Raw genomic sequence first — 17973 nt, forward strand, 5'->3', positions numbered from 1 at the left:
TGTGGAAAAACTGCAAATGAGGTTGCTGATAAATTATGTATTGCAATAGACCAAATAAGCAGATGGCTGGAGACTAATAGACTGGTACTTAACTTTAATAAAACAAATTTCATGATCATAGGGGCAAAAGCTAGGCTGAAGAATACGAGTGAAGTGGCAGTGGCTGTTAATCAGAGTGTAATTAAACGTGTCAAGAGTACGAAATGCCTTGGAGTAATAATCGATGAAGAGTTAAAATGGACTGATCATGTAAATTATGTTATCAATATGGTGCAGAAGAAACTTGCTATTTTGAGACGTGCTAAACCATACGTTACATCTGCTGTGCTAAAAACAATGTATAATGCTTTCATTTTACCCCACTTCGACTATTGTTCACAAATATGGTCGGATAAGTATCAAATGCACAATGATAAATTAATCAAATTACAAAAGTATGCCGCCCGTCTAATCTTGTCTCAGGGTTTTGATATTCCATCTCGTGAACTTTTTAAGGAACTAGGATGGCTGCCACTACACGATCGTTTTTACTATCTAAAGGCTGTTTTTATGTACAAGTGTACCCATGATTTAGCTCCGACGTACTTATCCAGCAACGTAATAAAGGCATCAGACGTACATCAGTATGGTACAAGAGGAGCCAATAACTTAATTATTCCAAAATATAAAACGGAGTGCTACAAACAAAGTCCAATCATTAATTGTACCCGGATATGGAACACACTGAGTACTGAAATTCGTTCGGCGCCATCGCTTTCATATTTTAAAACACTTTTGAAAACAAATCTTTTAGCTTCTGAGATTTAATTTTTTATCTCTTGACGTCATTCTAGTTCCCACACTCACACACTCTAATTTTATAATTTTATCGGTATCATGTTGTACTGTTTTCTGTCCAACCACGAAGTGGTTTTATCACATATTATTTTTACTAGTTTGGTATATCTTTTTTGGATTCTTCTATGTACTTTATAACCGTGTTTTCTCTAGATATATTTTAACATATACAGTTAGATTATTTACTGTTACGTGTTTTGTGTCCTTGCTTGTGTTGCCATTCTATAATTGGGTATATTTTATGTATGTTTTATGTTTTTTATTTATTTTATCTTATTACATTCGTTTTGTAATTTTAATTATTTTACTAACTTTGTTATAAGCTTTAACTTTAGTTTTTATTATCTATTTTAATTCCCCAGGGCCCCATGGAAGACCACAGAAATGTGAATGGGTATCCCTGGTAAAATAAAGATAATATATTATGCTTGTATACACACGACACATCGCGTCGTGCAGTCGCGCTGTCTTACGTCCGTTCCTTGTTGCATTGTTTTCTGTCTAAACGTCGCTGCTTTCATCGCCCGTCGCATCGCACCGTCGTGCGTCGCGTCCTACGTCGCAATGCAATGCAATATTCCCAACGCTTTTACATTCAAATTATGTCCCCATGCTTCAATCAGAGTCGTTCTCCAAAAGGGAGAGATTACCCAAATGCAATGAACATAGATGTTAAAAACAAATGTTAACAAGGCAACGGGTCCAGATGGAATTCCAAACAAGATTTCCAAATTGTGCAGTCAACAGCTTGCTGATTTTTACTTATATTTACCAATTAATTATTGATAATGGTATTATTCCTCAGTTATGGAAATCGTCTGTTAACATCCCAGTTCCAAAGGTCAACAAACCATTATCGACCTATAGCCCTAACTTCAAATGTTATGAAGTGTTTTGAAAGAATACTGTTAGGATTTTGAAGGATCAGGTGGACTCTTTCGACCAGACTCTGACTTGGCTTACAAAACAAACAGGTGTGTAGAAGACGCTGTTCTTGTATTCCTTCATAACATTTATCAACACTTGGAGACACCAATGTCATATTTCCTGTCGGTCTTCATCGATCTTTCAAGTGCGCTTAATACTATTGTTCTTAATCTGTTAATTGATGAGTAACTCAAACTGAATGTTTCATCTAAACTTGCCTTGGTTATTCATGATTTTCTGCTTGACAGACCACAGTGAGTTAAGTGCAATAATGTTACTTCAAGAGTCAGGTCTTTGAGTCCAGTACCTCAACGGTGTGTGATCTCCCAAATTTTGTTTTCATTGTATACTAGTGATTGCCGAGTCTCTGATTCAAACTGTGTGATCGTTAAGTATGCAGATGACATTGTTTTAAGCGGCTTTTTGCAGGATAACGCAGAGGATTATTTTGAGCAAGTGGAACAGTTTGTAAATTGGTTCGACAGCCATCACCTGTTTCTGAATGTAAACAAGACCAAAGAAATTACCTTTTCGTTTCCGTAGGTCTCAATCTTCAAACCCTCATATTCCGTTAGTTATTCACGACCATAGCATAGAGCAGGTCTCTGAATAAAAGTAGTTAGGAACTGTGATCGACGAGAGGTTGAATTAGAAGAAAAACTCACACATTGTAGCTGGAAAGGCGAGCTAAAGGCTGTACTTCCTGAGGAAACTTAGGGAGTTCCGAGTGGACAACAATATCATGGTTCTCCTTTATCAGTCGGTATACTACAGAACGTTCTTACGTTTAATTTTATGAGTACCTTTGGCAACCAATCACAAGAAAGTATTAAGAAGCTTGAAAGACCAATGTGTAGGGAAATTCCACAACGAGTGATAACAACAGAACTGCCTTCTCTTTGTAGTTTGTATGAGAAACGCATTCTATTAATGCCACACACCCACTTCATGCTTGTTTCAACTAAAACCGGTCAGGTATTCGACTGCGTGTTCCTAGGACAACTCGTTGTCATTTCACACAGTCATTCCAAATGCCATCCATGCTTTCAATAGCAATGCAAAACGGCAAATTTTACGTTTTCATTGTTACTGTTATGTAATCTATCGTCTACTAAGGGCGCATCCCCCTGTAGCGTCTCAAAGGAGTTGTTTAATGGGGGTTCCAGAGCTTGACTGCTTTCTGTTTCTTTTTAAATGCCTCTTGGTGGAATACCATCCAAGGTTAGGCTGTAGGAATGTCTTTAGTAACTTTAGTAATCTTAAACGTACTGTGATTTTCTGGTCATTTTGAAGTTGGGCGAATTGTGTCAGCTCGTGACTATTTTTACCCTCTATAAACACCATGGGGGCAAGGGCAACAGAACATGACGCCTCGAGTCGTGCGTTGTACACGTAATATGTTCGTCGCGGGAATTTAGTTAGTGCGCATGCGCATCAAAATACGTCTATGCCCGCTCTTGCTATTTTCGGGCAGTTTGAGCGACAAAAAAACCCAAACTATTTCTAAGACTAAATATAAGGCGATTGGGCTATAAAAGTTGACCACTTCAATTCAGAGTAAAAGTTTGACTTTTAATGTAAGGATTCTTGTTGTTTGAACATTTAAAATATGTTTGGAATTATTAAAATCGTGATTTTAAAACGGTAACGTTTTTCCTTCTATACAAACTGGCTTAAAACCACCCGTCTTTTTTACTTTATTTCACCCAGTATTGAGTTTTCCTGGTAAAAGTCCAGATGTTAATCAAACTTCCTTTCAAATTTCACCGTGGTGACTTCGATAGATGTTTTTAAACTTTGAATTAATCTAGTACTGGGTGGTACTACATGGTTTCCATATTCCTTCACCATTTATATCACACGGATTTTGTTTTGATGAACTCCAAACCCAGAGTAGAGTTGAGTAGTTGAATAGGTTTTCCACATGAAATGCCTCATAAACAATTTTGGAAAATCGGAAGTAACTTTAAATTGCCTTTGAGGTCGAAAAATTGGGGTCTGAAAACCGGCACACTCCCTCGTCGATGATCGAACTTATGTTAGGCCGTACAAGTCCATAGTAAGTGGCTGAGACTTTTGAAAAACTTATAGTGACTGCAAACATATTATAGTCCAACGTGACCAGTCCACTCTTGTTGACGTCATTTTGAGCCTAACTTTGTTGCTTATACCTGACATAACAGGCCCGTTGCCTGACCAGAGACCGGGGGGGGTGTCAAACCCAAAAGTGGAACTTTAGGCATTGTGAACACATATTTTTATACAAAGGCCTATCATAATGTGCTTTGGAACACAACATTGAACAAGTTCCATGTTTGTCACGAACCGAAGGATGCATGTAAGACTTGTATAGGTCCCCTACTTCAGTTTTCAATATTCACAGCGTGTTGTAAATTGGCCTGGTAATGAGTTTGCTCTTTACCCTGCACCTTGAATCGGGCGCTGGGTGACTGCAAGCAAATGATATGACCACTTTTATATATATTTTAGGGCGCATTTCATTTTGCATTTCGGAAAAAAAATCGGAAAATCCGACCAAATTAACATGTCACTGGAACTTTTTAGCGGGTATTATGAAATCGACATTTATGAAAAAAAATATTTGGAGTTTGACTACATTTTACCATTTGTGAAATTGGAGATAAAATATTGCTCCATACACAAACGTTAGAAGTGAAATTTCGAAGTGTCCATAGGGTCCACGCCACTTTCCGGTGCGCATTCTTCAATTGTAACGTGAAGCAGCGCACGAACGAGTGTTTTTATTATGCCTAAACTTTCTCGAGTCCTCAAAAATACCAATTTTAGTGGGATGGATTAGTGTCCTGAGTCCTCGCTTTACAACCGTAAAAGACAAAAACGAACAGACGTACCACACAATATGTGAGGAGCGAACGGTACTTACAGGGCATTTACAAGTCTATTCAGTCTTTCTGGACTGGTTTCCTTCATTTTCAATGTTAACGGAGTAGAGCTAATGTAAACGGCAACCAATGAACATGACTGCCTTGTTCCCGCGCCCAGAACGCCGCGCCGTGCCGCTTGTACGCGTGGCTGGCCGGCCGCGGCGGCGGCCCAGGTTAGGCTGCGCTGAGGCATGGAGCGGCGTTTAGTGACTGATTTCATTCTTTAAACGTTGCCGTATAAACCGCCTGCAGAGCATTATAAACTGCAGAAATATTTTCCGCATGAGAATCAATGTACAAACCGAGGCTTACATTCCGAAAACTGTAGGGCCCCTATATTAAAATTATATATCTATTACCAAAAAAAAAAAACCCACACACACACCCACCCACGTAAGTGTGTATTTGCCTGCAACTGGGGACCCCCTATTGTTCCTCTTTTGTTTGTACTTCAACTTTTTTTGGAGACCACCCATATGTTGTGTACACAGTTGTCAATCGGGGACCCTCTGTCAATCGAGGACCTTATTGTCCCCTATTGTTCAGGGTCCCCAATTGAATGCAGAAACAAACTCACACACACCAACGAGCGGAACTCGGAAGCGAGCGGGGGGGTTCGTTCGAACCCCCGACCCCCCCCCCCCGCAGCCTACGGGCCTACATAAACATTAGTGCATGGACCGCTGCCACGAGAGCGGTACATGTATTGCCATCAAGTGTCTCAAAGTCTCCCATCTATTGAATGCATTTTGTTTGTATAGATCTGTAGAGCTGTCAGGGGTCATCTGTAGCCAGTACTTGAACTACCTATCTGCGAACTATACCTGCAACTGCGAGGAATCCCTACACAATAGACAGCTTGCGCCGCCGGTTAACGAGAGGGATGATCCCTAGATAATGGACCGTATGTAGTGGCTGAGCTGTGTCGGCAGACTATTGTGTTCATGATTACATTGTGTACGTTGGAAGTGAGCGTTGGTCGACTTAACCTTTGGACACTAAGGAAGAGAGGACGCCCACATGCTAGGGGTCTTGGGTTTGGCTTACTATGGCTACCGAGATTTGATCGATACGGGAAGAAGACTCTGTTGTCTCTAGCTGAATTTTATAATCCTTTGAACTAGAGTGGTTTACGTCTCGTTACCCTGTACATGTATACGTTTCACAAATTCAGTCAGAGCGGAGCGTTACTCTTGTTCTTTATTGCGGAACCTAGATGTAAAATACAGCATTATATAAAATTAAGAATTCTGGGGGTGGCATGACGTCAGTTGGGGATTTTTAATACGTAGCAAAGGGGTAAATTATTCGTCGTGCTGTGGAATATTGTGTAGACGTTCCGGCCAATATCTGATCTGAGAATTATTATTCGATAGTCATACCGATAAGTATAACACAAAACAAATTTGGAGGACTTCACATATTGGTTTCTGGTAGGTTTGTACTGGTACCGTTTCATTTCCGGTTGTTTATCATTGATTTTTTACAATAATTATCTTAGTAATTTTAAGAATTACTACAAGGGTGATTACCGGAAGTTTGTTAACTTTGAAATCAGAGTTATTAAATGTACTCATTATTTTTGGAACCATTTGTCTCAACAGACTGTTATCTTTTAGGCATGCTCCTCTTCGTCATGAAACAGTCCGGCAAATTTTTCAGCATGTTTAGGCAAAACTCTATTCAAGGCTTTGTTGACGTTCATGCCTTTATCAAGTTTTTCCATCGAGATCATCCACAATGTCCTTGTGAGTTTCAGTTTCCCTCAAATATAGGTAACTTGACAGGAACTCCTTATAGTTGTCGAAAACGTCTTGTTTGACTGCCCAGAGGGTCTTTCTGTTTGCCTTCTGCCTGGCTTGATCTTCATCCGTGCCTTCGTCGACCTACTTGTCATATTTTTCATCCCTCATCTCCTTATTTGTTTCTCTGGCTTCAGCCAGCCAATCTTGGTAGGCGGCATTGTCTTCCAAATCTGAACTGTCTTCATCCAAGGTTTCGTCATCGACCTCCTCAACAGAATCCGAGTTTTGGTCAGCTTCATTCATGTCTGATTCCTACTCAACATGGATATTTTCCATTTGCCTCTCGAGATTAAACTGCCATCGGAAGCATTTGTCACACTGGTGACAGGCATAGGGCTTGGCTGTATAAATACCATTCAAGTTGACCCTGCGAAGGATGACCTTTAAATGACACGAAACAAGTGAAAGCGTTCCATAAGTCCAACATATACACGTATTTACTGCTTCTGATTTGCACATTTCATCGTTTAATTTTTCATTGTTTTATTGTTCAAATTGGTCTTTTTATCGCTCAAACTGCTCTATGTATTGCTCTTTTACTCGTTTTATTACTCTTTTCATTGTTCAAATTGTTCTTTTTATCGTTTAAATTGATTTTTGTTTGTGGTGTAAATTGATCTTTTCATTGTTAAAATATATACTTTTCATTGCTCAAACGGATCTTTTATTTTCATTGTTCAAAATAAACTTCATATTTTTCAATTGGTCTTTTTATTGTATAAATTGGTATTTCTAATGTATAAATAATGCTCTTTTTATTGTTCAAATTGGCCTTTTTATTGCAGGGGGAAGTAAACGCCAAACCTACACAGTCCAATGAGATTACCAATGAGATTTCTATCGAGTTTAACATTTAAAACAGTTTAAAATATTTTAACCATGAAAAGATAAATTCACACCAGAACAAAAAAATCAATTTGAATGCTAAAAAGAACAATTTGAACGATGAAAAGAGTAATAAAATGAGTAAAAGAACAATGAAATATGCAAATTAGACGCAATAAATACGTGTATATTTAGGACATATGGAACACTTTCACTTGTTTCGTGTCATTTAAAGGTCATCCTTCGCAGAGTCAATATGAATGGTATTTATACAGCGTACACAATGTAATCATAAACACAATAGTCTGCCGACATAGCTCAGCCACTACATACAGTCAATGGACTGCAGGGATTATCCCTCTCATTAACCGGCGGCACGAGCTGTCTATTGTGTAGGGATTATCGCTTCCTACTCTTTGATTACCTTAGGATTGCCTGGTGGGCCAGTCAGTATACACACATACATACTGTATGACTCATCTTGTTTCATCATGTTGTGCCATAATTTCATAAGCAAGGTCAAATTGTACCAAAATTTTTTACCCCGTGCTAGGCCTTATTCCTATTTTATCCCATACACCAGGGTCAAACTGTACCAAACTTTCTGACCTTATCCTATGCCTATCCATTACCAAAGGTCATTTTGTACTATCATTTTTCACCGTACACCTAATTCCTATTCATATCAATATCATATTATTATTATTAACTTATGAATATTAATGTGACCTTTTGTCATTTTTGTCGCAAAGGTCAAACTGTGCCAAACAGTCCCCCCCACTACTAAGTTGGCTACCCTTAAACTTGTAGTAGCTAAGCTGAGAATCTGGAGCCGTCCTCACTGTTTTCAATGTTAGCTTTAGTGACATGACGAATTTTTGAAGGTGAATTGTAAAGTGATGTGTTCCGATATTGCTTTGGTGGTCTACTGCTCTGGTGTGTTCACAATAAAAACATACAGACCCTGCGGTACTTATGTCTATTATAAGCCTTCATTCTTGCTTGTTTGTTTTTTGCCGTAGACAATTAAGTTGTGGAAATCATGATTTACAGATCTGCAGTTGTGGGTATCGGTATAATGTGAACTTATAGTTTAAATTTGGGACATGTGGAATCCTGTTTTCACTCTACATCCCAGGACACTAGTGGACTGAAGAGTCACTGTATACTTACTGAAACTTTCAGCTCAGAATGTCTTTTAAGCACTTCCCTTTTCCTCACGGGGGCAACAAATATTTGATTATGTTGATCTTTGCTCAGAATTTTGAATTTCTGTTCCCGCAAACCCCACAAAGTTTTCTAAGATATTTCCAGTCCAAGCTTCAAAGTATTTATGCATAGGTTGCCGCCACTGTGCACCGACCATCCATAATCCTGCTCACCGTAACTTGCATGAATTCGAATTTCAGTGCAACTGGTAATCGGTAGTATCGATACCACGGGTATATAAAAGTGAAAACATACCTATATTCGGTTGAATACAACTATGCATCATTTGTATTTTCGATATCAAGAGAAAGAATCGGTACTATTTGATTTGAAAAGAGCGTCGTAAAACCCGTTTTTAAACTCAAATTTTGAGAAAAATTGGGAAGTCACCGCGGTGGAATGTCAGGAAAAGATTTTTCAGGACCTTTGCTATGTTTTGGCCTGGTGCGTTACGCTAAGAAAAATCAATATGGAGAGATATCATTGAAGACATTTTTCCAATGGGTTGTGGTGAGTCAACAAACTTACATTTTAATAATTTGCATTTATCTGTTTTTCTCTGAAATGTCATGCAAGTAAAAAACACACCCTAATCTTTACATATAAATGCTTTTTATTTTAAACAAACCTTTTATTTTGTAAAAAAACATTGTTTTTATTCGTTGTTTCAGTTTATTGACATGCACAGTTCTAAATTAACTAAATTTCAGTTGGGTCAGTGGGACTCGAACATTCGTGTGTTTGTTGCATCATGTAATATGTGACACGACAGACACACAAGACAAACACTCACTAAAGAAAGGATATGCGTCATGAACAATTAATCCAATAGTTTGAATGTTTGGTCCGAGTATCAGCCTACAATTAGTTGTCAGGTGCAGATGCGCTAACTTACTACACGCAGCGGATAGTTCTAAATTTCTTTTTAGACATTCTCTGCCTGCCCATTTATTTAAAGCGGACAACTACTTAGACTTGTTTTCCTCAAAACAAAATACACGCAAAAGATTCCTCTGAGTTTGCCAGCATATACCGATTCAATCTATCCATTAAACGACCGATATTCCTTAACTTTAAAAGTTGCGTTATACATTCTGTAACTGACACACAGCACATCACACTGACCCATGCGGCAGACCGTTGAGTCTGCAAAACTTGTATTGAGCAAAGCAGTTCATAAAGCAAGGTCATTCGACCGAAAAATTGCCCATGTACATACATCGACAAAATACACTTTTATTACTACCTCTTAGCTACGTAATGCATGTACAACGTACATGTACATGCAGTACAGTCTACACAATCATCACATTCTCACATTATTCTACACGTTCACTGTCGTTATACTTGCACTCAAGTTTCATAGGGTGTGGCTATGACGCCATTAACATTAGGCTTTTACATCAGGCTTTAAGAATTATCTGGCAAAATGTATGTAGAGCTGTACCACGAGTACCTACCGACAAACAGTGCAAGCGGAAGAACAAGAACCCATGCCCCAGAGAACGCCATCGTTGAGTGTGATCATGTGACGGACGTGTACATGTACAGTGCGTGTACATTGTAAATGAATTCTCCGCCTTTTGTACCCGCACTGGGCTGTGGTGCCACTAGTCTTGATTTCAAGACGTTAGAGCTTGATAGCGGACACCGTGCATAGTGCACCCCCTAACGACTCAAAATTAGACTGTGCGCCAGCTCGCACAGGCTAACGTCTTCGGAATCTTGCAGCAGCTTTTTAACTTGTTCTTTATTTTTACCTCGGCTTTTCATGGGAACCAATCAGCACTCGCTAAATTGCATGCATAATAAATTTTGATGACCTCAATAATACACCATGGTATGGTCACATGCATCATGGCTGTGTGCAGTCCCGTCAACTTGAACACAGACACGACCACACAGACGTTCGTACAGAGTTAGCACGGAGTAGAAGGGGTGATACTCAGACTAAGTTAGGCCTAGGAGATGACAGAGGATGCTTTTCTTGGTGTCCCATAATCATGTACAGTCAGTATGCCCTCCCCAGCTAACTAAAGCGTCCTTAGAGACCATGTAGACCTTAACCTTCGAGGACGGAGTACCCGGACGGCAAGTTGGTTGTCGTTTTCTTGCTGAACGTGTAGGTTTATTTGCCGCTTGTGTTTGTAATTTGGTCCCAGGCAGCATGCACATTGTGAGTTTCAAAAAACGAGAACGTATTTATTGTGTGATATCAGACAACGATTTTGTTTTCCCAATTTTTCTGCCACAAACATCGCAAACTTGATGCGATGCAGCACAACTGTAGTCCCCAACGATATCTTTTAGAAGATTGACAATTTCATGTCTAGTATGGAGTGGAAAATATGTCTTACATGTCACTAATCCCTTCCCACAAACCAGACGCTATCGACATCAGTGCTCGTGTGAAGCCGCCATGTTGTTCGAACTTCGAAGTACATGTACATAATTATAATACCAAGGCTATAAATATTTAAGAAGATCGGACATTTGCATACAACTGCCCCACCCCCATTCCTGCAAGATTCCCAGGACGTTAGTGAGAGTAAGTAAAATCTAGGTGTGCGAGGGCGCTCTTCAACAGAATTAAAACAACTATCAACCACTGACGTCTTGGGCCAAGACTATGGCGCCACTGGGTTGGTTTACTGTAAAATTTTGTGAAGGGTTAAGGCCTTTATCAAAACTCGACTCCGTTGGAGCAGTGGCTCGTCTCTGCGCCCACAGCGGTGAGGGGTGCAGTCCACTTACAATTCAAGGGAGAATTTCTGGCCAGCTGATTAGCATTAAGAGTCCTCCCCACACACACATGTACACACACAGTATCTTTTGAAAAGGGAGATTGTTCGGCCCCCAAAATGGTGAGATTGTGTAAATCGTTGCCAGGATCAACTCCCTAGGCCTTTGAGCTTTCATCTGAGAGCAGAATGGCTAAAAAAGTCGTTGAAAAATGGTCCAAATTGCCCGAGAAAATTGAGGGTTGCCACTTGAAAAATCACCTGTAGGGGGGTGATTTTTTTTTGTTATGTGATTGGTTGACCCACAAAAAATGAAAAGAAATAGAAAGACTAGGGACCCGACAATAATTGAATTTGTGTTTCAGAAATCTAAGGGATGTTGGTATCATGTTATTGGGCCTGAACAGCGCTGATTTTACACTGTTTTCAATGGGGCTTGATTCAGTGGACAGTACCAGCCCCAGAGAAGTTTGGGCCAGTAAAATGGTCGAGCTCCCTCTTGGGAAGGAGTTGATTTAGTCCAGTGAAGCCAGTGGAACACCGCTCCACGCTAGGAATATATCACATGTTCTGTTGAAATTTTCCTCAAATAGGGTGTGCCAAATATTTCATTTGTCGTGTTCCACAAGTGTCAGTAAGAACAAATTTATTCTTTACGTATATAGGTCTACATGCTCTCATACATTGAGGTTCGAGGGATGTTTGTGGGGTTGTTAATTGGGAAATTTTCATGTGTATCGACACTAAAATTTGGCAACAGGCGTCTGCTGTGTACACGTTGTAATCACATGCAATTGTACATGCACACGTTTACTGGGGTAAAATATTGTAAGCTTACTTACACACGTACATGTAATGACTGTCTCATTTGTTTGTAGGAATGATCCTATAATCAGATCCGTCCGTCAATCTGCATGTGTTCAACTTCAAGCTGCTAAGTACTGTTACTGTTTTAAGAGTTGATTGCGAATAAAGCAGAAGTTTTGACTGGTAACTTGAGATCTAGAGTTCCGGGGCGGACTTTTATTTTTCTTTATGAAGAAGCTACAATTATGAAGGCCTTACAATGGTATAAAGGAAGAAAACTCTCATCTGTGTTGCTTCAAGTCATACACTGCGCAAAATCCTCACCTAATGGGCTGTGATTTTACCAGCCCGAAACCGAGATGTGAGAACTTCGTCAAATTTCTGCTTCTCTGCACACGTACCAAGATATGCTCCTGAATTTTTACCATAGCAATGGAACCGTCGTATGTCGCGAGGAAAACAAGTAAAGACCTACATACAAAAACAAGAAATAGCGCTTTTGTATTAGTGCATTTAAAATTTAAATTTGAGATTATGACTTGAAATGTTAAGAAACATGTTTCCAATCTTCAAGAACTTACGAACACATAAATTGTCTTTATTTAAAATTTGAAATATATGTATTGTAAAGTATTAACCTCTCCTAAAACAAATGAACAAAACTTGAACAAACAATAAACCCAACTGAATTTATCATGGTATGTACAAATGCGTATAAAGTCTTTGCCTTTGTGGAGTTTGTTAAAATTGTTAGAATTTGTTCCTCACTGACGAACAGTTCTTGCCACTGCAGCCATGATAATCACACATCTAATGGCTTTTAGTGAAGTGCATAAATTTTTTTCAAGCAGATGAAATATGACGCAATTAGAAATGAGAGGGCCTAATTTGGAATTTTCCTATCAGAATAAATAACAATTTGACCTACTGTCGTGACAGGAAGTCAGCTTTCTCTTTACACCCGACGAACGGGCGGATGCACCGAGCAGGTAGTTCACGCATAATGAAATAACATAACAGTGTCATCGAAAGTGCGCACGTACCAACCAGTGACAGGTAGGACGTGTGTCCAGCTGGTGTCGGATGGCACAACTGAGTACATTTGTACATGTGTACGCTCAGGAAATGCGTGGGCTGTTAGGTCGAATGCACTCCCATATGACTTTAAAGACATCGAATGGTTTTCTACACAGTGCGGCCACAGCGACGTGCTGCATTGTACTTAAATCCCCGCCAGTTCACGCCGTCACGAGAGTTCTGTGGAAAGTGCCAGCTTGTACTTGAGGGATTCTACAATCTGCTCAATTTAAGGTTATTGTTGTTCAGCCTCACTTGGTGACTGTTTGGACGGTGACCGTAGAGGTGGTAAAGTGAATATCAAAATAATGTTCCCCAAGAACACAATCCCAGCAACGGTGGCTAAACCGCCAGAGAAACCATCACTTCAGAAGAAAATAGACACTACTGTTCTGTATATGGCCGATACCACAGACCAACAGGTACGTGGCTGAATTCACCTGGTATTGAAAAATTAAGAAGTCGTTTTTGAAAGGGCTCTAAGTGTCAGAATTTAAAGCTCTTTCTTTGTACTTCTTTAGTACTTCTTTCATTTAAAATTAACGAAAGTTTAATTTCGTTAACGAAGGGTAACTCGACCTAAATGCTGATTCCTTTTTAGAAATAACACCACTGGATTTCACTTTCAGAGCACGGTAATTCAGAAATAAAAAAGTATTCGTCGTATTTGTCGTCATTTTCGTCTCGCTCCGGAAATGGTGTGGAATTGGAAAAAGCAAATTCGTTTTTTGTTATTTTTTTCTTTTCTAAAGCAATTTTAAATGAAAGAAGTGCTATATTAATCAGGAAAACCTATTTTCGCTGGTTGTTTGGAGAGAGGTGATAGTGATTCTTTTGTTAGGCACGGAGCATTTTCTTTCTTTCTTTCTTTCTTTATTTATTTCTTTATTTGTTTATCTTAATAATGATTCTTTTTTGTTGCGCTCTTTCTTGCCTTGCCTTTCTATTTGGGTCTTGGGAGACATACGCCTTTTGGCGACAGTTTATTTTTCAACTTTTATGTTCTCCTGGGCAGCCTGCTGTGTCTGGTGATTGTCTTGGTGTATGTTCAATTGCCCAAATAAAAATATTTTAAAAATTAAAAACAAATATTACTCAAGTCATGAAATATCATGTTAACCCCGGGATGACGGATTCCATTCCGCCTGTAACAGAATAAAATCTATGTTCAGGACATTCGAAGTTCATTGTCAGTGTTCGTTTAATGATTTCCTGCATATGATTTAGAGAGTATGTATATCTACGTGTAATAATAATAGCATAGGCTTATAGAATCCATGTTTAACTTTGATATGTCGTTGTTCTTACCATTCTTGTCTTAGGTTGAAAACAATTACAGTCGTTGGCAAGTCAAACGGGCCAAGATTTGCGCATGTACTGTTGTCCTGACGACGCTGATCCTAGTGGCCGGCACGCTGGGTGCTATTACTATCGTGCTGCAGGCGCAACAACACAGTACTGATAAAGCAGCCCCCACCCATGCAGTCCCCAAGGAGCCGCTACACAGTGGTCCTAACTCCCCTCAGAGAGGGCCCTACCCCAACCCACTCATTAAGATCGACAACGGTGGGCTCTGGCCGGCTCCCAAGAACCCCGTGACTCATACTCCTGACCTGGTGGCTGTCGACGGCGAGGGAACGGTCTTCATGTCGTCGTCTCCAAAACTAGGTAACGACGGGATAACCATCGACTCCTTGTCAGTCCCCAAGAACCCCGTGTCTCAGCCTCCTGACCTGGTGGCTGTCGACGGCGAGGGAACGGTCTTCATGTCGTCGTCTCCAAAACTAGGTAACGACGGGATAACCATCGACTCCTTGTCAGTCCCCAAGAACCCCGTGTCTCAGCCTCCTGACCTGGTGGCTGTCGACGGCGATGGAACGGTCTTCCTGTCGTCGTCTCCAAGACCAGACAGCGACGGCATCATCATCAACTCCTTGCCGGACGAGAAGCCCATATTTATAGCTGATCCATTCTCTTCCTCTTCCTCTTCTCCTTCCTCTTCCTCCTATCAGGGGAGGACCTACATCAGTTCCTCCTTCCCCTACAACGGTTACTACGCTCGAGGTGGTGTTGGCGTTCCCTCTTCTTCAAACCCGTCGGAAATCTCAGGTGACAGTGATCTGGAGGGTTCTGCTGAATCTGCCGCCTACGAAATAAACGACATTTCTGTGGGGCCCCATAACAGTTTGCAGCAAGACATTAACAGTGACTCTGGTCCGGGACCTGACGTCTCCAGTGTCAGTGACGATTATAGTATGAGCTATCCATACGAATCTGAATATTAAACTTGATGTAGTGTTTCTATGGCTGATTTACCCATCTTGTTTTGTTCATCAAAACATCGAATCTTGTCTCAGTATTTTCTCATTGCATGGAAATGAGGGTGTTCTAGTTCTGGTCCTTGATCATGTCTTGCTAGCAATGCGCTTTTAGTGGTTCAGAGAGCCGTTTTCAGAGAGTTTCTGGCCGATCGAGGATTCGCTGTACAAATTGACGCCATATAGTTCCCAAATCTCTTGCCATTTTTTTCTCCAGTTGCCAAAGGCTGTCTTTTGCTTTGTAACAATATCATGCACTTGAGATATAAATTACAATTATTTATATGTTCTCTGTTTACATTTAATGTAAAATATTACACTAATCATTTTATATGGGATTGATACAGTTAAATGACATCCGTGGATGAGATAAAAATGACTAACTTTCTTACAGGCACTGACTCATTTCTCTTTTCACTATTATTAGAAGTTTTAAACAACGGTCTTATATGATGGCACTAAAGTCGCATAAGTCCATTCTCTTGATTTCAAACAAATCCTACACGCATCGCTTTTTGGAAATTTTGTGAGTTTCAAACCCTTTCACGATTCACATTCTTCGCACTTTTATGGCGCTGAAATGTAAACAAAATGTGGTCACAATGCTTCAATTGATTAAGAACTACACACTGTACAGTGAACAGTTTTCTTGAAATTTTCTACTCATTTGTATGCGTCATCCGTTTTAGCAATGCTTCTCATCTGCGAGTGTACTCTTCTAATAAAGCTGTCAGAACAAAGCTCGTAATTCCGTAAACACATAGCATGCTGTCTAGTGACAGTGGCAAGGTTGTCGTTGTTTGCGCGTGTTCTGATATGTAGGGTCAGAGGTAATGCATCCCACCATATCCGCAGAGAGCCCGTAACAGAGCACATAAGGGTACAGTCCACTGATTCAAGCCCCATTGTAAACAGTGTAAAATCAGCACCGTTCAGGGCCCAACAGCATGCACGCCAACATCCCTGAGATTTCTGAAACACAAATGAAATTCTTGTCTGGTCACTTATCTTTCAATTTCTTTTCAATTTTTTGTGGGTTAACCAATTACATTATTAATTATTTCCACAAAATGAAACCACCCCCAAAAAGTTTTTCCGAAGTCTGATAGCAGCCATTTTTTAAGTGGCAACCCTCAACTTTCTCGGGCACTTAGGACCATTTTTCAATCGTAGCTTTTAGCCCTTCTGCTCTCATATGAAAGCTCAAGGACCCAGGGAGTTGATCCTGGCAACGATTTACACGATCTCACCATTTTGGGGGCCAAACAATCTCCTTTTTCAAAAGATACTGGGGGGGCACTTTTAATGCTAATTAGCTGGTCAGAAATTCTCACCTGTATAAGTGGTCTGCACCCATAATCTGTGCTTCTGGGGAGGTTGGTTCCACCAACCCTGATCCAGATCTCGATTGTAGCTTCGTGTTCAGTCTTGAAGAAATGAGTTGATAGAAGCAAACGATTTCTCAGTCTTCCAAACAGCATCCCGGATGTGTTCTCAGGAAAATTGATTTGTGTGAAAATTGGGCACAAAGTAAGGTGAAAAATGATGAAAATTTACCCCAATGGAAAACGAAGTAAACTTTAAAGAAAACCTTTTCTTCCTAGAAGTGATTAAACTCTTTTTTATCAGAAAAATTATTAGTCGTTAATGTGATATCAAGTTTATTCGAAGGTAAACCCGGCAAAATATTGTGAAATTTAGGTAGGTAAAACAGTTAGGTGAAAAATAGTTAATTTTTTCACAATTATCCTTTGTCGTAAAATTTACACTTTCCACTTCCTTGATTCTTTTTTGGAGATGCTTTTTATAGCTAATATATAAATATCACCATTTGATAGATTCTTTTCAATTTATTCATTCATGCGTCGTCTGCTAGAGTATGAATGGCCGCGTCCGAATCATTTCTTCACAACCTCGTTCCTCGAACGTGAATAAAATATTTTCTCATGCACCTAACTGTATCCAGCAAGAAATGAGACCGAGGGTCCCCCTAGATGTCTAAAAAGGAATTCCTCAGATTCCAGTGAGACAATGACCAACTGCGATTGACATGTATCAATCTCACTACAATACAGCCGGTATAGAGGGATCCCAATACGACGCTTTTAGCGTCGATCTGCGCACTTCCGCGTTTGAAAACGAGGCTGTATGTGTCAGCTTCAATTCTTAATACGATCAGATGATTGAAAGTAAGGAGTCAAGCCAAAATATACATAAAGGTATGTTAAATTCAGACTTTTCAGGCAGCAAATTTTTGTGGAAAATTCTTTCAGAATGACTCGACACTTGAAATCAAAAGAAAAAAATAACAATTGACCGCAAACTTACGTACCTGCGATGGCCGTGTAGCTTGTGCGGTGGGCGTGGTTTAAACTGAAGTGGTATCACACTTACGAGCCGGATAGTGCATGTACTGTGTCGACTCCGCGGGCGCGCGCGCGCGACGAAGTTCAACACATATATTAAGCCTTGGCTTCGATGCGGATATGCGCAGACGCCGCGAATGTGAAATCCATCTATA

General features: G+C 40.0%; 2 protein-coding genes across 3 annotated transcripts in view; one reads left to right on the forward strand and one right to left on the reverse strand.

Moving 5' to 3' along the window:
- Positions 1-10120, reverse strand: part of LOC110981614 (uncharacterized) — a 33802-nt gene extending 23682 nt beyond the window's left edge. The window contains exon 1 of one of the 2 annotated variants that reach the window (XM_022239321.2): positions 9970-10120. In XM_022239321.2, coding sequence (XP_022095013.2) covers positions 9970-10021 — 52 coding nt within the window. In that variant the 5' untranslated portion in view covers positions 10022-10120. The remainder of the gene's footprint in view (positions 1-9969) is intronic. The other variant, XM_022239320.2, reaches the window with a different exon arrangement.
- Positions 10121-13166: 3046 nt separating this feature from the next.
- On the forward strand, positions 13167-16213 carry LOC110981624 (uncharacterized). The gene is made up of 2 exons (XM_022239342.2): positions 13167-13556; positions 14457-16213. The coding sequence occupies exons 1-2, from the start codon at positions 13443-13445 to the stop codon at positions 15417-15419; spliced, it is 1077 nt and encodes a 358-aa protein (XP_022095034.2). The 5' UTR covers positions 13167-13442; the 3' UTR covers positions 15420-16213.
- The last annotated feature ends 1760 nt before the right edge of the window (positions 16214-17973 follow it).

Source organism: Acanthaster planci, linkage group LG21, assembly GCF_054643075.1.
Source record: "Acanthaster planci isolate LZ-2023a linkage group LG21, COTS_SCS, whole genome shotgun sequence".
Lineage (NCBI taxonomy): Eukaryota > Metazoa > Echinodermata > Asteroidea > Valvatida > Acanthasteridae > Acanthaster > Acanthaster planci.